Below are 27,320 nucleotides of genomic sequence, written 5' to 3'. Positions count from 1 at the left end.
GGTGGCTTAAAACAGAAAAGGAAAAAGAAAAAGAAAATCTATTTTAAAAATCCCAGATGACCTAAAGCGAACCCATCCCCACCTTCCTCATTTCTAAAGAAAAGGCCTCTCCCCCCGCAGTCCCCCCGCACACTGCGACAGCTCAGCGACAGGACCCCAGTTACGAACTCCCGCGCAGGGACCCGCGCCCTCCGGGGCCGGTGGCTCGGCGTGCGCCGCGGGGCGGGGCCCAGGGTCGGATCCACGCGCCGCCCCCTTCCCGGGAGCGCTTAGGGAAGGAGGCAGCGCCTCTGCTCCGGGCCCGGGGTCCTAGTCTGGCCGGAGCTGCCTCCCAGGCGCCCGCTGCTGTGGTGGCAGGAAGTCCCCGGGAACTACAAATTGGGGCATGCTGGGAACATTCCCCTGCTCCTCCCAGGAAATGTCCTTTGTCCAGCCCTACAGGAAGCCCCAGCGAGGAGCCAGCCGGGCGACCAGCCAGTCCGCCAGCCAGCCCGCGGCCGCTGCAGCCGCCGCCGCCGCCGCCGCCGCAGCACAAGAGCAGACGCGCCGCGGCGCGGGGCTCGGGCCGGGGCGCGCGGTGCCCTCGCTCCTTGCCGCGCCCGCCGCCGCGCAGGTAGGAGCGTGGCTGCGGCTGGGCTCCCACGCCGCCAGAGGCTGGGGCTGATCTGGACCCGACCCGACCGCTGCGGGGATGGGGTGTGCGCCCGAGAGCTGGTGGCGGAACGGCTGGGCGAACTTGTACCGCTGTCCGCGCCCCGGGGGCGCAGGGGCTCAGGGGCTTCGGGGCCTCGGGAGCAGGGTGGGTGTTCTTGGCGGCCCCCAAGCCCGGACAGAGCTCCCTTCGGGGTCTGGTGCGAGGGGCGGGGAGGAGGAGGCTGAGACGCGAGGGAGGAGGCAGCGCTTGGAGAGGTAGTCAGACCGTCCCGCCGACCACCGAAGGGGGCATCCGAGACCCTCGGAAAAACGAAGCCCAGGGAGGAGCTTGGGAGGCAAGGAGAAGGTGAAGGGCTTTGTGTGCAGCTGCGGACGGGGACCGACTGCGCTCCCCTCGCCTTGTCTCTCCGCGACCCCAGCCCCACTCGGGGCTTTTGGGGGTGGGGGTGGGAGACTCCGAGGGGGGCCAGCGGGTCATCTTGGGTCCTTGTGAAGTGTGTTCTCCCTTTTTCTCTCCGCTCCATTCTATCCTGACTCAGAGCAGCGGCTTGGGCAGCCATCAGACTGGACAAATGGCACAATAAGGATGAGTGGGTAGATGGGCAGCAGCTCGTCGTCCTAGGGGTGGTCGCCGTTCAGCTCTGATAGGCTTCCCAACGCCAAATGTCCATGTCTGCCGGTGGAGCAAAGCCGATACCTTCACCCAGGGAGAACACCGAAGCTGAGGGCTGTGAGTGAAGGCACGGGGTGAAGTGCGCGTTGGGAGGAGAGGGCGAGTAAGAGGTTGAGGGCGGGAGCCAGCGGCAACAGGGGCGCGCTGTGTACCTTATGGCCACGCTTCGAGAATTGGATGACCACTTCCTCTGGGACTTTCCACGATTTTCCTTTTTCCTAACCGCCTCCACCCCCATCCCAAATAATGAATCACCCACCCATTGCTACGTGAGCATTAGACTGGATTCAATCTGGTGATGTTTTATCCTTGCTCTGATAGCTGGCCTATTTGTCTTTTACCTGTAAGGTGACATGAATACTCTGCATCCCCTAGGGCGTTATCCTCCTCCCATGGGACTAAGGGTGTGGTAAAGGCAGTTGGAAATGGCTAGCAAGTTAATAGTCTTTGAGGAGCTCTGATGGATGAATGGGCAACTTTGAACACAGTCCAAGTGTCCAAGTGTCACTCCTGTGTAACTGAACTCCCCCGCCTAAGAAGCCTCTGTTTCTCCTTTCTCCCCTCCCCTGTTTATTTTACTGCTCTACTCAAGTGTTTGCCTTCTTCTCTTAACAAGCCAACATAGGGATATTATTTAAAGTGGAATACACTTTAAGAGCCAAATGAACCTTGAAAAATGCCATTTGGGTGATGAGGCAGGAGTACCCAAGGCTCATGATAATGTGGTAGGCACAGAGCCCTGCATCCTATATAGGGGGATGCAGAACCTTTTCCACTGGCTTCTCTAGAAGAGGTGAAGCATCTTGTGTGAGATAAGAACAGAGTGGGGAAAAACCCAGTTGTTGAGGTTGAGGGCATGAGAGTGGCGAAATGAAGAGAAAAGGCTCTGTGGATTCGGAAGATGGTTTCTAGTTGGAACATGTTGGCTGTGTGTGCGTGTGTGTGTGTGTGTGTGTTGGGGGTGGAGGTGGAGGTTGTCGTTGGGGGAACTTTGATGTTAGAAGTTTAACTGGGCCCCGAAGAGAATGTGGTGGCACTATAGTGAACAAAGGTCATAAATGGGAAGTCTGGCCACCGTTTACTTTATAGAAAGGAAAACATAGATGGTCTTCAAAAACGACTGGGCTTAAGGGAGTGAATGGAAAGAAATCAGACTGAGAAGAACTGGTGATGTAGCTGAATTGGCCTGGGAAGGGTGACCTCAGCTGAAGGTTGGATGATTAAGGCTGATGGGGTTGCATCGCATTTCCTCTCCCTCTCCCCCAAAGCCCTTTGGATTTCCTCAGAATCTACATATTTGCCCAATTTCTAATGTCTAGTAAAGGCAAGGAGAAAGGGTAAAAGCTGGTTAAAGGTGATAAATTAGGACAAGAAAGACCTTGCCTGCTCATGTAGAGTGAAAAAAAAAAAAGCTGCAATGTCATTAAGAGGTCTGGAGTGTGAACCTATGTTAATGCCATTTGGGCTTTTCCTTTGATCTAAGTTCCTACTTCTTTTTTCTTTTCCTTCATTTTTTTCCCCTCTCCTAACAGGTTTCTTAGTACATACTAAGTAGTGTTAATGTAATCAGAAAGGTAACTCCTAAGTTTAGCATTCAAAACCCTTAACAATTCAGTGTTTACTTAACCTCTATTCTCCGCTGGACCTGGGCCACCTCATGTTACCTACCCATTCTTGCAGCAAATAGCTCCCCAGACATTCTTCCACCTGTGTGTCTCCATCAAGTTGAACTCCATGCCTGCACTGCCCTGATTATTTTCTCCAAATCCTAGCCCAGCTGGTGCACAAGTCTTGTAGAAGTCTTCCTAGACCTCCCAGTCAGGATCCATCTCATCTCCATGGTACTTTGCATCCTTTGGATGACACCCATCTCTGGTCTTCCTTGTGATAGTTAGATGATTTCTTTCTCCCCTTCAAAATGTAAATGCCTTGAAGGCAATGGCTCTCTCTACCCTGTCCTTTGTGCCTCTCTGTGCACAAAGGATGTTATTTGAAAAACATGAATAAATGAAGGAATGAGTAAAAGAATGCATATATCTTAATTGATGTCTTTCTTTTTCTGTAAAAAAGAGGATGGGGGCTTTCCTGGTGGCGCAGTGGTTGAGAGTCCGCCTGCCGATGCAGGGGATATGGGTTCGTGCCCCGGTCCGGGAAGATCCCACATGCCGCGGAGTGGCTGGGCCCATGAGCCATGGCTGCTGAGCCTGCGTGTCCGGAGCCTGTGCTCCGCAACGGGAGAGGCCGCAACAGTGAGAGGCCCGCATACCGCAAAAAAAACCAAAACAAACCAAGATGAAGCCTTTCCCATAGACCTGTAAGAATTCATTGCAATTGTGGCTCTAAAGCCACAATCTTAGAGTTTTTCCTTTTGCTCCTTCATTAGGAGACCCTAAATGGATCTATCAGTGTCTAGTACAAAGACACTCATTAAAAATTTGTTGAAGAAGTTCTTTGCCAGCCTAAAATTTCAAGCTCTATAGGCAGGGTATGGAATGGATTCATCTCAAGGGGATAACCGATGACTTCTGTCATGTTCCTGGACTGAAGAAGCTAATGGTTTCTTCTCAGTTGTGCAGGTTCAATGCACTTTCTAGAAAGTAGCACTACAAGGGTCATCTGCTACTTGCAACTAAGCCACTGACTCCCATTATGTCGATTTGACTTTATAGCCCAAGCAGTCTACTAGGATTAAACATGTGGCATATAGAAGTGCAAGACAGATCAGACTTTCATCAAACGTTCCTTAAAGACATTGCAGTTTTGTAGTTGCTCATTTATCTCTAACTGGAAAGTTTTTTATGCTTCTTTTTTACGTGATGACAAGAGTTACTATTATTGAACATCTATGTATCAACTGTTGAACTAGGGAATTTCTATGCCTTGCCTTAATCTGATGATTTACATATTATTATCCCTATTCTAAAAGGGAGGAAACTGGGGCTCAGAGAGGAGTTAAGAATCTAGCTTGGAGTCCCAGATTCTGGAGATAGACTGGAATTTAGGTCTGTCAACTCTCGAGCCTGTCCAGAACGGTGTGTCTTTGTTCTCCCTGGGAGAAAACTGCTGGATCTATTCCTTCTTCCTCTGAAGTCCTTCACTTTCCAAATTTCCTTCCAGGAATATTGTTGGGTTTCTGAATGCATCCTAATGGATCTCATGTGAGAGGCCCTGTTTTTTCATAAATTCATTATTTTTGTGCCCTCATAATCCCATATGGGCATCATTTGGAAAGACCAGGTTTAGAATCCATAATAAAACCTTTGGGCACAGAAGTGTTTACCTGGAATTCTTTTCCCTTTTCTCCCAGCCTATCTGAATTCTTTCTGTTCTCCCCCCAGGCCAAGTCTCACCCCTTCCGTAGACTTTCTTGACCACTCCAGGCCACATTTAGCCTTTCCGCTAACCTTTTGCATTGTCTGAAATACCTGAGGCTCAATGTCTTCTTGATGATTGTAAACTTGAATGAGCCTCCACCGTGTGCTGGAATATTTGCATATTCTCTACACATGGCATGGACTTTAGGTCCAGAACACAACCTGGCATATGGTGGGCTTTCAGGAACCGTGAGTTGATGATGAATTGGTAATGACTCAAAATGCAAAAATGTAGGCATGAAACATTGCTTGCGTGTTGCCAGTTTGTAGGAGAGGGATCAGAGGATCATTTTCTTAGTTAATTTTCATCCTTTTTGCATGACTGCCCAAAAATGTAAGCACCCTCTGGAAATACGTGAGAGCAGATCTGTGTATTGCTGAGTTGTAGGAACTTGATCAGTGCTAAATGATGATGGTGTTTTATTGATGTTGGGTAGCATGGGTGGGGCTATTGCTTCAGTACCTTCCCCATTGCTGTCATGCACACCTTCTACCATATCTCCTAGGAAAGACCTCTTTGCTGCACATCAGAGAAAACTGGAGGGGTTTCCCTGCTTCTGCAGATATGGAAAAAAAGAAAAAAAAAGGCTGGGATGAGGAAGGAAGATAGTTCCTTCTGTTTTTACCTCTGAGAAGAGTAGCATGATTTGTATGGGGTATGGAATTGGGTTTTATTGCATCATGTATTAATGCGGGTGCTAAAAAGATCAGCCTCTCCTTTTTGGGTGAAGAGGCTTTTACTTGTCACAAGACTGAACCCATTTCCTGAGGCGAAGCCCTCTCTTTCCCTGACCTCAAGGCCCCACAGTGCTTTGGAAGCCTCGGTCTAAACATAGTGTGCAGGGGTTGTTATAAGCACATTAGTCATTTTCAACGATAGGACAGTTCTTGGGGGTCCCTGCACTTGTTCAGCAAGTCATGCATGGTGCCTCCAGAGGCCAGCAACAGTGTTGCAGCCAGTGTGAGGAGGGCCACCTGCAACTCTCTAGTTTCCCCTTCCTGCAGAGGGTCAAGTCTGGGTCATCTGCACACAGCTCTGCTTTGCTAAAATGTGTGTAGTTAAGGGGGAAAGGGCCTGCATTCATTCAGAGAGGCATTTTACATATATTTTCTTCTGAGAACTTTGTCAAGATCTTACCCGAACTTACAAAACAGGAACAATTCTTCCTGGGTTTTATTAACGAGAAACGTATCGCTTTGGTCTCAGTGTCCTGCATATTCAGGAGGTTAGCGCATCTTTGACGCTTGATCATGCTTAGATAGGGCACTCTGGGAAGAACAGCTTTCCAGTTATTGACCTGGAAAGTCAACCGTTTTTCCCCACACCTGGGAACCTTGGTGAATTTCAACGGATCACTTTTTTAAAAAGTAATCCCTCTAGCAGGTATTGATAGTGATTTCTGGTAACAGTAGGTGGTTTTGAAAGCCATGGGTTTTAAAAATTATGTCATTAGAATGTAATCTCCACAAGGCAGAACTCAGCATAATGGGTAGCACATGGTAAGCGTTCGAAAAAATTTGTTGAATGAACGAATACGTTATATTTTAAAACATTTCACCTTGATTCTTTCCTAATATGATGGAGCTGCCAACTTTTTATAATGAGTTGTGACAAAGGGTGTATGCTTATATGTGATATAAGCTGGGGAAAGGATCTTCTATATGCACATATATAATTTTGTTTAAAATAGACTTTATGTTTCAGAGCAGTTTTAGGCTCCCAGCAGTATTGAGCAGAAAGTACAGAGAGTTCCCATATGCCCGCAGCCCACCCCATGCATAGCCTCCCCACTTCAACATCCCACACCAGAGTGGTATGTTTGTTAAAATCGACAAACCTCTATTGACACATCATTGTTACCCCAAGTCCATAGTTTACTTTAGCATTTACTGTTGGTGTTGTACATTCTTTAAATTTGGACAAATGGGGCTTCCCTGGTGGCGCAGTGGTTGAGAGTCCGCCTGCCGATGCAGGGGACACGGGTACGTGCCCCGGTCCGGGAAGATCCCACATGCCGCGGAAAGGCTGGGCCCGTGAGCCATGGCCGCTGAGCCTGCGCGTCCGGAGCCTGTGCTCCGCAACTGGAGAGGCCACGACAGTGAGAGGCCCGCATACCGCAAAAAAAAAAAAAAAAAAATGTGGACAAATGTATAATGACACGTGTCAACCACTGTAGCATCATACAGAATAGTTTCACTACCCTAAAAATCCTCTGTGCCCCACCTAGTCATCCATCCCTCCCTTCTAACCCCTGGCAACCACTGGGCTTGTTTGTCTCCATAGTTTCACCCTTTTTTTGATGTCATATAGTTGGAATCATACAATATGTAGCCTTTTCAGATTGGCTTCTTTGACTTAGTAATATGCGTGCAAGGTTCCTCTGTGTCTTTGCATGACTTTTCAGCTCTGAATCATATTGTTTATATGTACCACCGTTTATCCACTTACCTACCGAAGGACGTCTCGGTTGCTTCTCAGTTTTGGCAATTATGAATAAAGCTGCTGTAAACTTCCATGTGCACGTTTTTGTGTGGAGACCTAAGTGTTCAACTCATTTGCGTAAGTCGCCAGGCATACAATTGCTGGACTTTATGGCACGAGGATGCTTAGTTTTGTAAGAAACTACTAAACTGTCTTTCAGAGTGATTGTACCATTTTGCATTCTTATCAGCAGTGAACGAGAGTTCCTGTTCTTCTACATCCTCACCAGCATTTGGTGTTTTCAGTGTTTTGGATGTTTTGCTATTCTAATATGTGTGTAGTGGTATCTCATTGTTTTAATTGGCAGTTCCCTAACGACATGTGACGTCGAGCATCTTTTCATATTCTTATTTGTCATCTCTATATCTTTGGTGAGGTGCAGGTTTAGATCTTTTGCCCATTTTAAAATCAGGTTGTTCATTTTCTTGTTGTTGAGTTTTAAGGGTTCTTTGTATATTTTGGATAACGTTCCTTTATCACATACCTATTTTGAAAATATTTTCTCCCAGCCTGTGGCTTATCTTCTCATTCTCTTGATATATTTTTATATATGTGAACTTGTCATATCTTTTTTCTTTTTGGGAAGTGTGAGTGTACCAGATCTATTTTAATATAAAACCAGTTTACCCCAGAAATGAGGAACCAAAGTGTGAAATAAACTTGAAGAAATGCTCCCCTACTTTTTAAAAACTAAGGTAAATGTCAGTTAAATTTAACCAGACCGTGGCCACAGCCTGAACTAGCTTGGGGGCAGTTACTATAGGAACTCTTTATTTCTGTTTCCCGGCTCCCTCATAGGTACTTGTGTTTGTTGATTGAATTAGTGGCTTGGTAAATAATTCTGGTCAGCTACTTCCTGTGTGGCAAGTATCCTTTTAAAAAACTTCTTTAAGAGCCTCCGTTTGTCTCATAGCTTAATTATGGACCCTTAGGAAAAGGGCTGACAATTATAAATGAGAAGAGAAATCAAGACATACATGCCCTTCCTGTCAGAGCAAGAAAACAAAACAGAACACAAAGCCCTTGAAAACTGCTAGAGAATAAACTTTGGTCTGAGCAGACACTGTAATGATAAACACAAATGTCTTCTGTATTCGATTGTGCTCCCTGCTGCCCTCTCCTCTCAAGCAACTTCTTATTTAGTCTCCTAACTACTCTCTAAAGGTTGGATGTTGGTCTTTTTTCATCCACTCGATTTCTGCTGGTCTAGTCCTGTCTTTCCTCCAGGGGTGGGAGAGAAGTGGTTGTCCTGTCCAACCAGGAGAGCCCAGGAACATTTCCCACCATGAATGCAAACATGGCTCTGGGCCACCTCTGTTCTTTGCTGAGTTGAGTGGTAAAGGCTTGGAGAGGAGGCAGGGCACACACAGGACTACTTGATGCCAGCAAGGGGTGCTGGCATTTGGGCGTGGGGCGCAGGATTCTTTTTCGAGAACATTCTAAGTGTTGAAGGTAATCACCACTTTCTCTCACATCTACTTATTTAGCAGGATAATTAGGCGTGCTTGGCTTCTGGTGCTGACAGGTTATTGGATCCAGTTAGGAGAGCTACGTTGTTTCCAGGGCCCTGCCTTACCGGGTGTGATCTTAGCCAGATCACTAGATTGCCAGGTCTTATTAGTTCTTCATTTTGAGGCTGAAGGAGAGAAATAATTATCCCAACTTTATCCATTTAAAGGACTTTGACAATTAGTTTGGGATCAGCAGATATAAACTAGTATATATAGGAGGGATAAACAGCAAGGTCCTACTGTATAGCACAGGGGCTGTATTCAATATCTTGCAATAAACCATAATGGAAAAGACCATGAAAAAGAATGTATATATATGTATAACTGAGTCACTGTTCTGTACAGCAGAGATGAACACAACTGTACATCAATAAAATAAATTAAAAAAAATAAAGTATTTGAGGGCTCATTTCCTGGGGAATCATGAACGTGCATAAATCAGTATGTTCCCACCAGGACTTATAATTGGGAGGTGGTAGGGAGGGAGAGAGAGTAAACAATAAGGTACAAATTATTATAACTATGATTATATTTTAAAAACTAACATTAGGCAGAATGAGATAAGGAAAAGTACCTTAAGGAATCGTGCCAAGTGAAATAATAATAATGCTTTCTGAGCACTTAACACTAATCCAATAAGATACAGTTGTTTTCGCTGTTTTATAGATGAAAAAGCCCAGGCTCAAAGAGGTTGAGTAACATACAGAGCTAGAGACTGGATTCACACGTGCGGTCCGGCTTCAGAATCTGAGCTTTTAACCACTACGAGTATTGCTTCACTCCAGGAAAGGGGAGACTGCATCAAACCGTTTTTTTGAGAATGAACAGCATGGCAAGAGAAGAGAAGCACAGGGCGCCTTCTGGAAGGCTTACAGCATCCCTTTTTGTCTGAGGTTAGCTGGCAGAAGTCAGGGAGAGGTTAGAGAGCTTTGGGCTACACTGTTGAGGGCTTAGAGTGTGTGCTCCTGCGGACTCACTGGCAGAGTCAGAGGTTTCGGACACACTGGCAGAGTCAGTTAGAGGTTTCTGAGCAGGAGGGGAAATGGAATGGCAACTGTGTTTTAAGATGGATCCAGCAATGATATGTAGGTCCCTGTAACTGGTGAGAGTGTTTACTGCAGTGATGATGGAAAATAGAGGAGAGAAATAAAAGGAAGGACTTGGCAGATTTAGTGGAAAGGGGAGAGGGAAGCGGTCAAAGTTGACTCCAGGGTTTTCAACCTGATGATTAAGAACGGAGGGGCATTAACAGAAATGGGCACCGTTAGGAGGAATTGATTTGTAATGAAGATTTGGGAGGAAAACTAATGCTTTTCAATATGACTAGGGTCAGATGCTTTACAAATGGAAATTCGCTTAGTGTTTTCAACAACCTTCCAAGGTAACTTGTTTTTCCCATTGTATAGATGAGGGAACTAAGTCTCAAATTGGTGAATAACTGTACTAGGAGCATACAGTGTATCAGTGACAAACTTCTGTTCAAAACCGGGTCTGTTGATGCCTTACCATGTGCTTTCCCCCACTTTGGGCTGCCTCCTGTCCTGTGTCCCACGGGACATACAGGGCAGCACTTCAGGATAGAAGGGACATTAAAGCTCCTCAGTGGCGTTGCCTGGCGCATCGTTAGAGATGTGGACCTGGAGTACAGGTCAGGGGTTCGGTGGGGGATGGGGAGTTTCACTTTCGTGGGGTCTGTAGACAGAGCAGGTATTTATTGAAAACTGGGGGAAGGGGCAAAACAATTAAGGGGAGAGGGAGAAGAAAATGTAAACAAAAAGCTGCAAGGTTGACCTGTTTTAGTAGATAAGAAGAGGGGCAGGGTGGCAAGGTAAGTAGAGAGGGTCTAGGACAGTGCAATATCTTGGATGCTAAGGAAGGAGAGAATTTCAAGGACAGCATCTGAACAGGATTTCTGTAGTCATTTGTCGAGTCTCGATTATATATGCCCAGCACTTTACAGTGTTGATGGTGAGATCAAAGAAGAGACCGACCACTGGACCGGAAGATGGAAAGTTATAGCTGATATTGATGTGAGCCAGACTAAACGTTAGCAATGACTATGATCTACTGAGATGTCTCACACCTGGGAAGCCCATGGTTCACCAGGAAACTGATGTCTGTGGTGATGAGGTTAGAATTTATCAGGGCTCATTGACACCAGCCCTCCTTTTCCCAATAGCCCGTAAGACGTGTTGGCCAAAAAATGGCACTGCAGAAGGAGATGTAATATTGCTTGATAATTGGCTTTAGGCATTTAAAAAGTCTCTGCAGAAGAAAAAGTCTCTCCTTTCAATGAAAGAGTTTCATAGTTTGAATTTTTAAAAACGTCTTTAAAAATTCTTTTAAAAATGATAGTACTGGACTTCCCTGGTGGCGCAGTGGTTAAGAATCTGCCTGCCATTGCAGGGGACACAGGTTCGAGCCCTGGTCCGGGAAGATCCCACATACCGTGGAACAACTAAGTCCATGCACCACAACTACTGAGCCTGCTCTCTAGAGCCCACGAGCCACAACTACTGAGCCCACATGCCACAACTACTGAAGCCCACGTGCCTAGAGCCCGTGCTCCGCAACAAGGGAAGCCACCGCAATGAGAAGCCCGTGCACCGCAACGAAGAGTAGCCCCCGCTCGCCGCAACTAGAGAAAGCCCGTGCACAACAACGAAGACCCCAATGCAGCCAAAAATAAATAAATAAATAAATATTTTTTTAAAAAATGACAGTCAGTACTAATTGTTCAGGTTGATATGCCATAGGCTTTCTTTTCTCTCCAACTGTCTCTTTTATGATGACTTCTTTTTCTCTTTTTATGATGACTTCTTTTTCAAATGCTGTACCATGGACATGGAATTATTAAATGTTTACCATAACACTCCATTAAGTCAATGCTAATTCAAAATGACTGCTTTTTTCTGACCAATGAGATGTCTGTTTTGTCTAAGAAAGACGGTAGATAACTCAAACCCTGTTAATTCAGAGGTCATTTCTGAGGATCCCATGAAGGTAAGTTTGAAGAATATCTTTTATGTTTTTCAGTGGAAAAATATTTAAAATCAAAATAGGGGGAAAAAGCAAGAGTCCAGAAGAGAACAGGAAAAATAGGAAGAAAGAAGTTAGCATCAATGAAATGCTATCAGCAAAGCCAGAGCACTAAACCCATGAATAGGACAGAGCTCGTTGGGAGAGTCTGGTGCAGGGGAGATTGTACTTAAAAGGAATCAGGTAACCTGAATGGTAGTCCCAATTCTGCCACCAATTCACTACCTTTGTGAGTTCAAACAAGGCACTTATCTTCTCTGGTCCTCATTTTCCTTATCTGTAAAATGAGGGCTCCTTTAAAGAAATTTTCAACAAAAAAATTGTGAGATTCTCCCATTATCTGTGGAGGGAATCTCTTCATTTAGCTTGTGGTTGGCTTGCTCCTGTCCCCTGGCCCACTTCTGCACCACCTCCCACACAGAGAATGCAAAGCTATTCAAACAAGCAAAAAGATATGATAGAAAAGAGGGTGAATCTGAGAAACTGTATTTGTAGTCATGGGCCATGTTGGGTGAGTATGGGTTGGGTGGTACCCTTCCTTAATCGTCCTTAAGTGTGACCCGGACTCCTTGTACTGGGGAGTTTGTTTTACTCCCAGAATCCCCTTCTTCATCTGGGTATTTCCATGTTATTCTGTATTTGCAGGCAGGATGACTTTGCTAACACTCTGAAGATTTGTTACAAATGAGTTGGTACCTTTTTAATTTTAAAAAGATTCTAATTCATTTTCTTTTCAGAAGAGAAGGATTAACAAAGTGTTTCGTGTCCTGGGTAGGTTATGGCTTGACTAATGTGCTTTGACTCATTGCCCAAGTAAGCAATGATGGGAACTATAAAACCGGGGTCAAACTTGTATAAATTAGCCATATCCTAGAGAGGCAGCGTGTCAGAGGCTTGAAGAGCAATTTAACATCCTCTAGTGCACCTGCCACATAACACAAGGAAGCGAAAAGCCGACAAACGACTGATGGCCGGGAGCCCGTCTCCAGCCCGAATCTTTCGGCCAAGCCCCATAGGCTATGTTGGGCTGTGCAGAAAGGGGATTGGAACAGAAACTGAGACGCCAGTGTCTCCTGTCTGTCCTCCACTGGTGCATTCACGGGTCATTCACTTAACCTCTCTGGGTCTCTGTTGCCTGACTCACCTGTAACAGGGCACTAGACTAAATCAGCAAACTGGATCAGGCAGGTTGCGTTTGCCAGGTGCCTCATTCTGTTCCATACCCTTTGAAACTTACTGGTGTTTTTGTCTGTGCTACTGCCCGATTTGAGGTTTACTGTCACTATCTTCTCCTCTTCACCGGCCCACCAAAAGATCTTGTGGTATACAGTGGTGAAATTGCTCTTATCCCCCTTCCCCCAAAACTGCTCTGGATAATTTCGGAAATGATAGGAATGTATCATGCATCCTCTGTAGTACTGGTTTATAGCAGGGCTTTTGTTTTGTTTTTGTGCCATGAATCCTTTCAGAGTCCGAGGGAAAGCTGTGGGCCTTCTTATCAGAAGAGAGGTTCTGGGGACACATTCACATAAGTTATCGGAGAGTTCTTGGACTCTGAAGGCCCTCAGACGAAGAACCCAGGCCTAAGGAAAATACCATTTTTCTGTTTACATGCTTCTATAGGACTGCTGCTCTCTCCAGGAAATGCCAGGAACTAGAGGTAAAAGGATGTAAGGAACCCAAACAGTCTGAGCCTGACGACTGACTTAGGAACTATGGTGTTCAAGGTGTGAGTGGGTCCTGGCCACTCCAACCTCCTCCTTGAGACAGACGCCTCGCTGCCTGGATGAGAGCTGTGTCCTGTCACTGCTTCTGTGTACCATAGACTTACCATGTCTCCTTGGCTAAAACGGAAACTATCTACAAGCTTTTGGTTTCCAATATAAAGTGGGAGCATGATATCTTCTAGCTGTTCTCTTTGTAATGTGGTATGAGTACCTTTGGATAGCATCCTTAGTGTTTCACTGAGAAGGACACTAATTTAAAAGTTCTCAGTTTGGGCTCATAAAGTAATTCTGTTGCTGCCAGGCTTCATCTCATGGAGATCACTTTTTCATAAATCACCAGTGTATTAGCTTCCTTTTCATCTACACACATCTTTTTATCCCCTTAGAAGATCATCCTGGAGATGATGAATTATCAGTGTACTTAACCTGTTGGACCCTTGCATCATTTTGTCAGCTTGGCTTTCCTGGGGATAAAGCATTCCGCTTGCAGAGATGTCATGACCAGTGCCCCCAGCCAGGTTTATTTCCTCTCCCTCTTTTTTTTTTTTTTTGACGACGCCACATGACTTGTGGGATTTTAGTTCCCCAACCAGGGATCGAACCCAGGCCCTTGGCAGTGAGATCAGGGAGTCAGAAGCACTAGACTGCCAGGGAATTCCCTCCTCTCCCTGTTGCTGAACTAATGGTGGAAATAAACAAGCACTGGCTGTGGCAGCATCCTTCTTTGAGTTCTTGGGAAATATGCAAGTAGATGAAAGCGGAAACAGTTTTCTGATTCTATTTTGTATATTACAGCTGTTGCTCTATCTCATAAAAAGAAAAAAAGAGACTCAAAAGCATGAAACTTAAATTTCTTTCATCTCTTTTCCCCACTGCCTCTCCTCTCAATACCCGAGAGGTCTGTTCAATATTAGGCATCGTAATCACTCCTGACATGGCATACTTTGTAAAAAGCAGATTAATCCTTTTGTGGAAGTCACTGACATTTTATTATGGTCTGCTCAGAATGTAAATGAATATAATCAACCTTAAATTTCAGAAAAAAAAAGATTTGTTATGTTTTCTATTTTTAAACTTTATTAGTAAGCTTCGTAGCAAATAGAAAAGTAAGATCACGTATACCACCACCCAGCTTCAACAGTGATCAATGTATGGCCATCTTGTTTCATCTGCATCCCTGCTACTCCCCTCTGTCCTGGAATTCCAGACATATCATTTCATATGGAGCAAATTCCAGACATAGCATTTCACCTGTAAATATTTTCCTGTGTATTTCTTAAAAACACGAGAGTAATTCCTCAATATCAAATATCTAATCCTCATTCACAAGTCCACAATTGTCTTATAATTTGTTGTTGTAGTTTATTTCAATTGGGATTCAAATAAGGTCTATCGCTGAGGTTGGTTGATACATCTCAAGTGTTTTGATTTGTACGTTTCTCTCCTTTTGTTTCTTGCCATTTTTATCATTTAAAAATAATTAATTAATTAATTTTTGGCTGCATTGGATCTTCATTGCTGCACACGGACTTTCTCTAGTTGCAGTGTGCAGGGGCTACTCTTTGTTGCAGTGCGCGGGCTTCTCACTGTGGTGGCTTCTCTTGTTGTGGAGCACGGGCTCTAGGCATGGGGGCTTCAGTAGTTGTGGCACACGGGCTCAGTAGTTGTGGCTCACGGGCTCTAGAGCGCAGGCTCAGTAGTTGTGGCGCATGGGCTTAGTTGCTCCTTGGCATGTGGAATCTTCCTGGACCAGGGCTTGAACCCGTGTCCCCTGCATTGGTAGGCAGATTCTTAACCACAGTGCCACCACGGAAGTCCAATTTTTGTTATCATTTCTGAAGAAACTGGATTGTGTCACACATTCTCCTATGATCTTGGTTTTGCTGATACTGTTATTTTTAAGGAAATAAGAGTAACAAGTATATAATTTTAAAAAATGTGTACTTGAGTGTATGTAAATGTTTCACTTTACGCTGAAAAAAGTCTAGCTATGGAGTTTAAAATTTAATCAGGCAGGAACAATGAAGCATCAGGTGATGTCCCTCCATTTTTATTCTCTCTTTCTCTTTGTTGGAAGACACCTTGGAGGATTATATGCAGAGGTGTCACTTACCCACTGCTGAAATGAACTGGGCTGGAACATGCCAGCCATTCTTTATCAACGATGCCAAACAGTTATTTTAGGCAGAGAATTGGAAGAGCCATTTTTCCTGTTGAATTTGCAGTGGGAAATTGGGGTGATTGAATGTATGCCTCAAACCCTTTGGTCCCAACATTCCTCTCTCCCTATTCACTGTGATGAACATTGTCTTGAGGGCTGTTCATTCCAGTGGAAATATGATCACAGAATCACCTGGGTTGGAAAAGACTTCCTGAGGTCACCTGACCCCATCTGGTAAACTTAACGAGGGATTCCAACATCAACTCTCCCAGAACAAAGCTGTTTGTTAACAACTCCCATATCCCCCATAGACCCCCTTTGCATTCTAAGTCTGTTTTCTCTTTTGTCCTTCAGTGAAATAGATTATTAAATTGCTCTTGCTGCTGTGGGGTGTGTATGCCTGTACACACACATGTCTGTAGATCTTTAATTAAGATTAATTTTGATTCTTCCCTGCTGTCTTTTACAACGCATACACCCAGAGACCCCATTCCATTCTCTGTATATAGTAATGTTTTTTATGAAAAATAAGATGTTTTCCTGAGTAAATTTTGACATAGGATGGGATTATTGCAGAATGTATTTTTTAGCTACGGTGATGGTTAATTTTATGCATCAACTTGGCTGGGACGGTAGGTACACAGATATTTGGTCAAACATTATTCTGGGTGTTTCTGTGACAGAGTGTTTGGATGCCATGAACATTTAAATTGGTAAACTTTGAGGAAAGCAGATTGACCTCCATAATGTGGGTGAGTCTCATCCAGTCAGGTGAAGCCCTGAATAGAACAAAAAGACTGATTCCCCTGAGCAAGGAGGAGTTCTCCAGCAAAGAGCCTGCAGACTGGAACTGCAGCACCAGTTCTCCTGGGTCTCCAGTCTGCTGGCCCACCCTGTGGATTTTTGAGCTTGCCAGCCTCCATAAACACATGAGCCAATTCTTCATAATAATTCTCTTTCTGTGTACACATCCTATTGGTTCTCTTTCTCCGGAGAACCCTGACAAATAGCGTGGGGAAAAAAAAGACAAGTATGTGCCCCAATTTATTTGGCTGTCTGTTTTTGAAGTGATGTTTTATATTAAAGAGATGGAAAGATCACTGGAGAAGCCATCAGAAAACTGAGATTCTGGCCATAATTTTTCTAGCAAACTGCCTTTCAGTCTCTGATCTGGTCACTTTCCCTCTCTGAGCCTCAATTTCCTGTCTGTGGAAGGAGTTTCAGCGAACGGATTCCCAAGTATATGATTCCACGAAATACAGACATTGAACATTTGAGCCAACTACTGAGGAGTTATCTGAAGACAGTTTTTCTGAGGACTGCCCAGGTGCTAGATAAAAATCGACGCTGAGGGGCTTCCCTGGTGGCGCAGTGGTTGAGAGTCCGCCTGCCGATGCAGGGGACACGGGTTCGTGCCCCGGTTCGGGGAGATCCCACATGCCGCGGAGCGGCTGGGCCCGTGAGCCATGGCCGCTGAACCTGCGCGTCTGGAGCCTGTGCTCTGCAACGGGAGAGGCCACAACAGTGAGAGGCCTGCGTACCACTAAAAAAAAAAAAAAAAAAAAAAAAGACGCTGAGGCTTTACATAGGTAGCGCTGGTAGACGATGCCAAGCAGAGCAGAGAAAAAAATCTTGAACAGAAGTATTCCCTGTGCATCAGGTAGAATATTCTATTTTAGTTAAATGTAAAATCTGGGACGAGTAAATGCCTGCATGAAAGCCTTTAGCTTCTGTGCCTTCTCATCTGAGGGCAGATGGTCTAACTTTGAAGCAGCTTAGAATCTGTCTCTGCATTGCAATAATTCTTATTTTGTGCGGGAGTTGTTAGGTGGTGGCAGAGGCTTGGCAGCTGAGGCCCTACAGCCAAACTGAGGGGTCCTGGCCCAACCATGAGACAGGAAATGCCTGACCCCAAGGACATATGTGCTATTCTTGACCATAAAGATTGGAAAGAATCTCAGACTAGCTCTGGCCAATGGGACTGTAAATGGATTTCTCTGTTGCCTTGGTTTTGAGCCTGTCTCTTTTTTCCAATAGGGCTTCCCTCTCCAGGTAGAAAAGCAGTCACCACAAGGAGGAAACCATATTATTTTAGCTTCTCCTGTCTGGAGAGTGGTCAGTACTTAGCTGCAGTCATCTTTTAGCTGTGTCTGAAATTACCGTGCACCTCATGCAGCAGTCTGCCACTTGGGAGGTTGGCATTTGGGGTTGGACAGTCTGGGTGTGTGACTGGGAAGTCAGCTGGCCCTTGGGGTGCAGACACATTCACCCCGTTCACTGGAGGCATCCCCTCCCAGTATGGTGAGGTGGAGTTCTTCGCCCTTTTCATTCTTTCTGACCACAGGCTCACCCCATGAGGAGGCAGGACTTCGATGGCTGTATCCCCTGAGAGGCTGGTTGACTGTTTACCCAGTTGGTGCCTGAAGACTGACAAATGGTGAACCCCCCGGAATCCCCGGTTAGACCCCAGTTATGGTCATGAGTTCAGCCTTTAGAGCCGCAGACTTAAATTGTTTTTCCAGCATTCTACGCAGCCGGGTGCCCCTGCCGGACTCTGCGATGGAAACCATCCCTGGGGAGAGAGTGGTGCGCAGGGGGCGTGGGAAGTGAAGGGAGGAAGCACTGAGGGCTTCGGGGGAGGCGGGATCTGAGCCGCGCCGAGGTAGGGAAGGGACCTCCAGAGCAGAGGGGACCGGAAAGGAGCTGCAGCCTGGAGGAGGCCGAGTGGGAGCCGCTCCTGGCCGGCCGCCTGGCCGCTTCCTTCCCCTGACATGACAGCCCCGCCGGCCTGGCTCCCGGCCACCTGGCAGTGGCTGTGGCACATGACTGCCTGTCCCGCCTGGGAGGGGGCGGGGAGAGGTCTGCTCTCAGGCGGTGGCTCCCCCAGCCTGGCCATCCCGCCTGCCCAGGGGCCGCAGGTGGGCCCGCTCCTCTCCGGGAGGAGCTCTCCAGGTACGCCCTGGCCAGCTGTCCCCTTCCCGGGGAGTGGGAATGCCATGGCAAGGAGCCAAGAGACGCTGGGGAGAGACCTGACAGTACCTAGGAGCTGTGTCACCTGGAGCTCAACTGGCTGAGCCTCAGTTCTCTTCGCGTGGAAAACAGGGTGGGTGACCCTCGGTGCTCACCCGACGGAATTACTGGAGTCAAATGAGAGGGATCCGCTCCAGTGCAGGGTCAGCTGCATTGGGCATCCCAACGGGAGACGACTGGCAGCAGGGGGCTGTGAGCGCCGCACTCCACCGCTCCCATTCCCGCCAGAGGGGGCGTGACACGGGAGGTCCTGCGCACGATACCCCAGAGAAGGACGGCCAGTGGCTCATCTACCAGGCAGGTGGGGGAGAGGTGTGTGCTTGTGGGCATCAACGTCTTGGCAAGAAGCGACGTTGAATCCTTAAAGTGGTGGCGCTCTTGCTGTTGGAAAGGAATGGGTTTTGCGTTTCTATCGGTCCAGAGGGCGCTGTTGGGAGAAGGTGCCAAGAAGCTCAGGCGGGTGAAGTTCTGATTCTGGCTCCGTGGCTGGCTCCACTTCCCCTTCCCCCACCTCATTCCCTCCCTCCCCGATCCTTCCTTCCAACATACGTTATCACATTTACCTCCACTGTGTAGCAATATCTTCAGACTGATCGGATTCGTCTTCCGCAGGGGGTTGAGCTTGTCTAGAAGGCGCTTGAGCCTAGTGACTTTATAGAGTTAGAAACATTACTCTTCTGAGTTGGGGGGGGGGTAGGGGGTAGGGGTAGGAACATGAAAATATTAAAGGTTCTGAAAACTAGAATTTGAGCAGTCTCGGCAAAGTTGGCTGATCCTACCCTGATGTGGTCTGCGCCCTAGAGAAGGGTTTGGTGGTGGCGGTCTTGGGTGTTTGGGAAGTTAACAGCTTGCTGTGGGAGTCTGCTAAACGAGCTGGAGTTGAACATGTCTAACGAAACTGACAGTGGTGCCTCCCTGGATTCATGCTCCTGCTTGTGGCATGACCAGGAGAAGAGGACTCGGGCACATTCATACCCAACCTCCTCATTGAACAGAAGCCCAGAGGGGCAAGTACTTACTGTAAGTCACACAGCACAGTGTCTTTGGTGGCCAAAACCAGGGCTCTCCTCATTACTGCTAGTTCAGTGATTAGAACCAGATGCAGAATGGATCTTATTTGCCTGACTACTCCCACTGTTACCTCTGTTTGGTTTTTCCCCCCTTTAAACTTGTACCCCTTCTTACTGGGGGGGAGAAGAGCTCCCTTATAGATGGTTTAAGTCAGGATTCGTTGCACCACGGATACTTCAGACGAATACTTCCTGTGTGCAGGATTGGTTATCAGCATCTCCAAACCAACATGGAACTGAACCTTTTTCCCTCTCCCCAGCTCACCTCAGCAGCCAGTCCCTCCCTGGTTCTTGTCTCCACGTGGTGGGCTCTTCATTGATAGAGCCTTGAGTGGCCAAGCCAGAGGAAGTTTTTTGTTCGTACTTGCCAAACACCATTCTCGGTGAATATAGCTGTGAAAAGGTGACCCCCAATTTGAGAAGTGTGGGTGTGTGTGTGTGTTCTTTAATCAAGTCATTGCCTTAAGTTTCATATTATAACTACCATTTATTGTGTCTCTACAGTGTGCCAGCTGCTTTTCCGCTAACCTTAGATGGTAGGTGGCAGCATGCTTGTTTTTATGGATGCAGAATCTGAGGTTCAGCAAGGTTGAGTCACTTGCGCAAGGTGAAGGAGCTGACAAAGAACAGGATTTGAACCCAGGTCAGTTTAGCCACAAAGCTGTCACGGTGTCCTGCCACCTCCTCATTAGCCAACCCTGGCCTTGCCTCAGAAAACATGTTGCTAGTTCTTATTCTGAGAATGGATGGAACAAAATGTGCCTAGATAGCTGGTGACTGACAGTTCGATTATACTGGTGTGGAGATAACATTTCTGAAAATTAAGTCTTCTAGATTGAGCGAAGCACAACTCCTGTCCTTGTCTTCCTTTTTGCTGCTTTTGAATAATTGTAGGTTTTCCTATAATGTATTTTATCACGTTGAAAACAAAGTTGGCATATTTTGCTGGTAATACTACATCTTTATTGTAGAAAAGACTGATGTTCACAAAAAGGAAAAGTTATCCCAAACAGCACACCAGCTTCTGGTTAAGAATGTGGGTACTGGAGCTGGACTGCAGGGGCTTTGTCCCTGCTGTGCCACTTACGATTTGTATGACCTTGAGCTAATCGCTTAACTTAAGTGCCTAGTTCCTCGTCTCTGAAGTTGAAAATCATACCCTGCTTCATTGGGCTGTTGTTAAGATTAAATGATGCAAAGCCCCTAGAAGTGACCAAGAGATATTTAATATTTTGGTAAATAATCTTCTGGTTTTCCTCTCTGAACCTGTGTAGACATGTGTAACTATATGCTGGTGTGCATATACTAATAAACAAATGAGATGATTTTTAAACCAGCTAGTTTTCATCTAATAATATATCGTGACTACCTTTCTATACCTGTAAATAGCCTTCTCTGTTACTTGATAGCTGCGTAGAATCCTATGATGTGATTGTGTGAATGGAGCTGAATCCATATTGTGGGGCATGCAGATTTCCAGTTTTGCACTAACATAATGCATTTTAAAACAGATTTGAGTAGATGTTGTACCATGAGCGTATCTCTCTAGGCAACAGGAGCTTCCTACTCTTTCCAGAACATACCTAATCCTCCCTCCCCTGGTGTGAATAAGGATCTGGACATGCTCCCTTTGGGAGCTCAGAGCCTCCTTAATCCTGAGTGGGGCAGCATTGTGAACTTCATAAGACAGCTCTAAATGGGGAACTTACTCAGATTCTGCCTCTCCCTGCTCTCCCCACTGAAATCTAAAAAAAACAAAAAAAAAGTTTATTTATTTAATATCTCTGGTATGAACTATCTCTTGGTTCCCAAGAAATCACAAATCAGAAAGTCCGCTTGTTCCATTTTTGCTGTGTCTGAGGTGATCTCTGAGAAGGCGCTCTGTCCTTCTTAAAAGGGTTTGGGGTAAAACCTTAAGCTCTCCTGCTTCCCAGGGTAGACCGTTAAATCCTACCCTTCATGGTGGAGGGCTGCAGTTACTTCTGCACCATTCTGGGTACCATACCCTGCCATTTTAGTTTTATGAATTTCTGGTGACACACTTATTTGATTTCCTTTATTGATAAAACTCTTCTTGCTGGTCTCAGATTGGCAGAAACCATTGATTAGGTCCCCTTTAAGTCCCCCTCCCACCTCTCCACTGCTTTCAGCCACTAGCAAACCAACAGGTCACATGTTTGAAAACCTCCTACCGCCCATCTTCGGGGTGTGTTATATCTATGCAAACTCAAGGGCTGTACTTGTCTGTAGAGTCTGAGCTCCAGGAGGCAAGGGGGTGATGGGTCGAAGTGACTTGGGGTCAATAGTCCCTTGCGGGATAGACCTCTTAAAAGGTTTATGGCTTTAAAGGGATTTTCTCCTACAGCCTAATCCTGAGTGTTTGGGACCTGGCATTTTAAACAGTTATACATTCTAAAGGGACCAGCTGTGTTCCTTTAGGACACTGCTGACTGCCCATCCTCAGTCCAGCCATTTTCCTGTGATGTTTAAGAGGCAGGCTTGATGTTTCCCTCTAATCTAGGGAGCATATCATCAGCTCTGAGAAAGGATATAATGTGCTATTTAGGGCCGTGAGTCTGCCAGAATTACGGAGGGGCTGGTGTGTCTTTGAGGTGTGCTGGAATGGCATCAGGACTTAGAAAGGGGAATACTGTGTGAATTCCACATTTGGACTACTCAGAGTATCGAGTCCCTGCCGCAGTATTTTCCAAAGTGCTTTTGAATGTTTCCTTCTGACACCCTCCGTGAAAGGTTATGTAGCCTTATCCTCCTTGCCCTGAGGAGGACACTGAAACAATGAGAGGTTAACTGACTTGCCCTGGGCTGCAGAGTAAGGCTGACTCCACCGGAAAGGCTGCTGCCCGTAACTCCTGCTTTCCACGCCGAAGCGTCACAGAGCCAGGGCTGCCTCTGGAAAGCCCTGTCAACAGAGGCAGGTAGGAAAAGCCGCATGGTCAGCCATATGCTTGCTAGTCCTGTTTGGGGACTGCCAAGGCAGAGAGAGAGCTGGACACTTCAGCGTCGGTCCAAGATCCTTGACCTGTAAAGTGTTTTGCTGCCTTGAGCTGAGCCGTAAGAGTGATAGACGGCAGACGTCAATTATTTTTGGCTCAGCTGCGCAGTCTTGGCAGGGCGCCCTATACTTTTGAAACGTAAACCTACAAAAGGGTTTAGGAATCTGATGTCATCGTCTCCCTACAACTCACACGTTGGCCTGTTCTGTAGAGGGGTGAACCAGTTGTGCCAGGGGACGTTCCTGTTAAGGGCTCTCTACAATTAAAGTATATAATAAGGCAAAATATTTCATCAGGCTATGGAGATGGCTTCTGATACAGAGGGTCCCTGCATCCCTTCCACCACCCCCTACAGACCTACTAAAGCTTGAACCACTTGGCTCACTGCTCACAGGAGAGCAGCAGATCCTCACTGGAGCCAGGATGCTGCTGCTGTTGGTGACACAGTCTTAGATAAGGAGTTAATATACCAATGCTTTTGTTAGTCTTGTGTCTCCAATGTACGTTTCCTCTGGTTCCTTGGAGGCCCCCTCATAATTAGCTAAAATCCTCACAAAATTGCTGTGGGTTTGAGGAGGGCAAGCTGCCCCTCCCCCCCAGCTTTACTGAGGTATAATTGACCTCAGTAAATAAAATATCGTATACAAATAAAAATCGTATCTATGTAGAGGAGGGCAAGCGTTAACTAGAGTAAGGAACTCATGGAACTTTGAAGCAGCACAATTGGTTTAATTCCCACTTTACTGCTTACAAGTTAGCCTTAGGCTAGTGGGGTCTTCTTTTTGAGCTTTAAGTTTTCTCATCTGTAAAATGGGAATACCACTGTTACCCCGCTGTTAAAGCTATAGAGCCGTGTTAATAGAATAATCCACTTCATATATGGAAGCAGATGGAATTGTAGTCCAGTGAGAGTTGACATGTGGCCTCATGAGTTGCCACTGTTCCTCTGCTACCCAGCCAGACCAGCCTCCTTTTCGCTCAGTTCTATTTACCTTAAAGCGTGAGATGGAGCAGAGATCTGCCATCTGGGGCTTGGAACTCTGTACATTTTATTGGACTGTGCCATTGATTTTCATGGAAATCAAAGCCAGACCTGGTAGGGGGATGAGGCCAGACTCACGTGACTTGATCTGTGTGTTTTGTCTGGAGCAGGGATCCGTGGTCACCTCCCTTGTCCTGGTCTTCCTGGATGGAACGAGAAGATAAACGGGGCGTGTGTGAAGCCCAGGACTCAGAAGACAAGGGGATGGACTCTGATTTTGAGAACTCTGAAGACAGGGAAGGGGACCCAGAAGACAGAGGAATGGGCTCTAACCCACATGATGCAGACAAGAGAGAATGCCACCTGGAGCAGGAGATGGGCTCCAACCCACAGGATGAAGCTCTAAGAGGGGACTCAGAGGAGAGGGAACTAGTGTCTAACATCTGCACAGGTGAGGAGAAAACGGCAGTTTCGGTGGAAGTTGCCGCATTCACATTTATTCTAGCTCCTCCAGAGTGATAACCAGGGGCAGCATTCTTAGGAGGCAGCTCTCTAGAGGACAGCATTAAGCAGATTCTGTACCATCTTACGCCTGAGGAACATCCTGTTCATCAATCTGGTCTGAGGTGGGCTGTACTGGTAAACATGGGTGAAGAGGGTAACTCACAGGCGTGCGTGCACTTTACAGCATACAAAATACTGCCATAAAGTAACACTTGTAACAGCACAAGAGGGAACACAGGTAGCATTGGGACCTACGTCCTGGCGTTGTTGGAGAGTTAGATGAGTTGCTTAGCACAGATCTAGATGTCTACAGTTACAGTCATCATCCCCGCTTGCAAATAAATAAACACAGTGGTAAGGGACCTGCCCAGGTTCATGTGGCTAATACCCAAAGTGCCCAAGGCCTCTCCTGAATCCCTTGCTATTTGTGATCTGGAAAGAGTAAACGCTGGGCCTCCATCCGCTTCCTTGGTTCCATCTTTGGGCTTTTGTTGCTTTATCCTGCTCTGTGCATGCCTTGGGGACAGAAATGAGCTGAAATACCTTATGATCAGGGCCGTGAGGTTACAGTCCTTCCCCAGGACACCTCCCAGACCCCGCTACTGCCCTCCCTTACAGTGCACAGAGCACGTGATCTTTCACATCCCAGTAACTTTCTTGGGTGTCCTCTGCTTGGGGATAAGCAGCCAGAGGCAGACAGATGTGTGTTCTGGATCAGCCTCTAAGTTGGACTCACCAGCTCTAGGCCCTGCACTCACCTCCCCTTTTTCCCAACCCCCCCACCCCCCTTACCTAGTAAAGCCCTTAGGTTGGGGTGTGTTGGGTTTGTTGTTCCGCCTTAAGCAGTTGCAGACTGACCCATCATATTCAAAAACTCAGTTCGGAGCCTAGTTAGGCCGGGTGGTCTTTTCTTGTGGTTGGCTGGGGTGGCCTTGTCTTTTGAGGCTAGGGCCTTGAAAGGCATTGGTGGCTCTTGGAGTGGGCAGATGTCTTCCGAGATCCCAGAGAGTCCCACTTGGCCCAGACTTGACCTTCTCAAGCTGTCAGGCCTTCAGGTGGCCCTGGGGAACAGAGCCTCAGGTCCAGTGGGTGGGGCCTGGGCCCGGAGACAGCTGCCTGAAGAACTGGAAAGCAAGGGGGCAGGTGAGCTCGCTCTCCTTTAGGCCTTCCCCAGGAGTCACCAGGTGGGAAGGAGGCTGGAAGTGGGGGTGGAGGAGACAGGGACCTTAGAGAGAGAGTTTGAGAGTCCCCGGGGGAGGGGATTACCTCGTGGCCCACCCTCTTATTGGGACGGGCTTCCTCTGGGTTTACCTGTTGAGCGCCCAGTATAGTCACCCCCACTGCCGCCTTTTCTGTTGCAGAGGGGCTGCTGAGCGAGGAAGAAGGGGTTGCTCTCCGTGAGGAAGACGATGACCAAGCTGGAGTAGCTGAGATGGCGATGTTCGCAGGGCTGTCTGAGTCCGTCGGCATTTCCCGGGGCCCCCAGGAAGAGGGGGAAGAGGAGCAGCCGCCTCCTGCCGTGCTTCCCTGGAGGCGGCACCTCTCCCTGGGGAGTCGACACCGGGGTGACAAGCCCGCCCACCGCCGATTCCGCCGGCTCCACCACCCCATGGCCATGGACCTCGGGGAGCTCGACAGCCTGATGGCCAGCATCATGGACGCGCCCACCATCTGCCCCGACTGCGGGGAGAGCTTCAGCCCGGGCGCCGCCTTCCTGCAGCACCAGCGCATTCACCGCCTGGCGGAGGCCGCCGCGGCCGCCAGCCTGGAGCCCTTCGGCTTCGCTGGAGAGTGCGGCGGGGTGGTGGGGATGATGGGCGTGGGCGTGGCGGGGGCCTTCGGGGCGGGGCCCGCACTGGCCCGGCCCCCGCGCGAGAAGCCCTTCCGCTGCGGGGAGTGCGGCAAGGGCTTCAGCCGCAACACCTACCTGACCAACCACCTGCGACTGCACACGGGCGAGCGGCCCAACCTGTGCGCCGACTGCGGCAAGAGCTTCAGCTGGCGCGCCGACCTGCTCAAGCACCGGCGCCTGCACACGGGCGAGAAGCCCTACCCGTGCCCCGAGTGCGGCGAGGCCTTCAGCCTCAGCTCGCACCTGCTGAGCCACCGGCGGGCGCACGCGGCGGCCAGCGGCGCGGGGCCGGCGGCGCTGCGGCCCTTCGCCTGCGGGGAGTGCGGCAAGGGCTTCGTGCGCCGTTCGCACCTGGCCAACCACCAGCGCATCCACACGGGCGAGAAGCCGCACGGCTGCGGCGAGTGCGGCAAGCGCTTCAGCTGGCGCTCGGACCTGGTGAAGCACCAGCGCGTGCATACGGGCGAGAAGCCCTACATGTGCTCCGAGTGCGGGGAAACCTTCAGCGTCAGCTCTCACCTCTTCACGCACAAGCGCACGCACTCGGGTGAGCGGCCGTACGTGTGTCGCGAATGCGGCAAGGGCTTCGGGCGCAACTCGCACCTGGTGAACCACCTGCGCGTGCACACGGGCGAGAAGCCCTTCCGTTGCGGCCAGTGCGAGAAGCGTTTCAGCGACTTCTCCACGCTCACGCAGCACCAGCGCACGCACACGGGCGAGAAGCCGTACACGTGCATCGAGTGCGGCAAGAGCTTCATCCAGAGCTCGCACCTGATCCGCCACCGCCGCATCCACACGGGCAACAAGCCGCACAAGTGCGCCGGCTGTGGCAAGGGCTTCCGCTACAAGACGCACCTCGCGCAGCACCAGAAGCTGCACCTGTGCTAGGGCTACGCCGACGGAGGCTGCGCACTGGGGGGCGGGGCGGGGGGCTAGATGTCCTGGGGACAGACCCTGTAGAAAGAAATGGGGAAGGGGGGAGGGGCAATCGGAGAATGACTGGGGAGCCTTGAGGTGTTGGGGGTCCTGAAGGGGAGGGTTGAGTAAGACTTGTTCCTTCGGGGGTGCTGTATTTTGCCTGCCTCCTCCCTAACGAAGAAATGTTTGGGAGGTGTGCTTGAGCGTGGCGACGTCACCACATACACGCTGTGGAGGATGAAGAGCGTGGAGGAGCAGGCATGAGGACCTTGAGGAAGGGGAGTTGGGGGTGGGGGAGGGTACAGGATGACAGGCAATAGAGTAGCTTG

At 48.1% G+C, this 27,320-nt stretch overlaps 1 protein-coding gene across 1 annotated transcript; it reads left to right on the top strand.

Moving 5' to 3' along the window:
- The first annotated feature begins 361 nt into the window (after positions 1 to 361).
- ZNF697 (zinc finger protein 697) lies at positions 362 to 26,972 on the top strand. The gene is made up of 3 exons (XM_079940659.1): positions 362 to 613; positions 23,888 to 24,168; positions 25,583 to 26,972. Exons 2-3 carry the CDS (start codon positions 23,925 to 23,927, stop codon positions 26,959 to 26,961), a joined length of 1,623 nt encoding a protein of 540 aa, XP_079796785.1. The 5' UTR covers positions 362 to 613; positions 23,888 to 23,924; the 3' UTR covers positions 26,962 to 26,972.
- The last annotated feature ends 348 nt before the right edge of the window (positions 26,973 to 27,320 follow it).

This window comes from Stenella coeruleoalba (assembly GCF_951394435.1).
Source record: "Stenella coeruleoalba genome assembly, chromosome: 1".
NCBI lineage: Eukaryota > Metazoa > Chordata > Mammalia > Artiodactyla > Delphinidae > Stenella > Stenella coeruleoalba.
The sequence above is the reverse complement of the archived record's forward strand: the minus strand, read 5'-3'. Positions and strand labels throughout refer to the sequence as shown.

Coding starts and splice junctions, on each gene's coding strand:
- ZNF697 (XM_079940659.1), top strand. CDS start 23,925: ATGGAACGAGAAGATAAACGGGGCGTGTGTGAAGCCCAGGACTCAGAA. Junction 24,169..25,582: donor AGTGTCTAACATCTGCACAG/GTGAGGAGAAAA, acceptor TTTCTGTTGCAG/AGGGGCTGCTGAGCGAGGAA.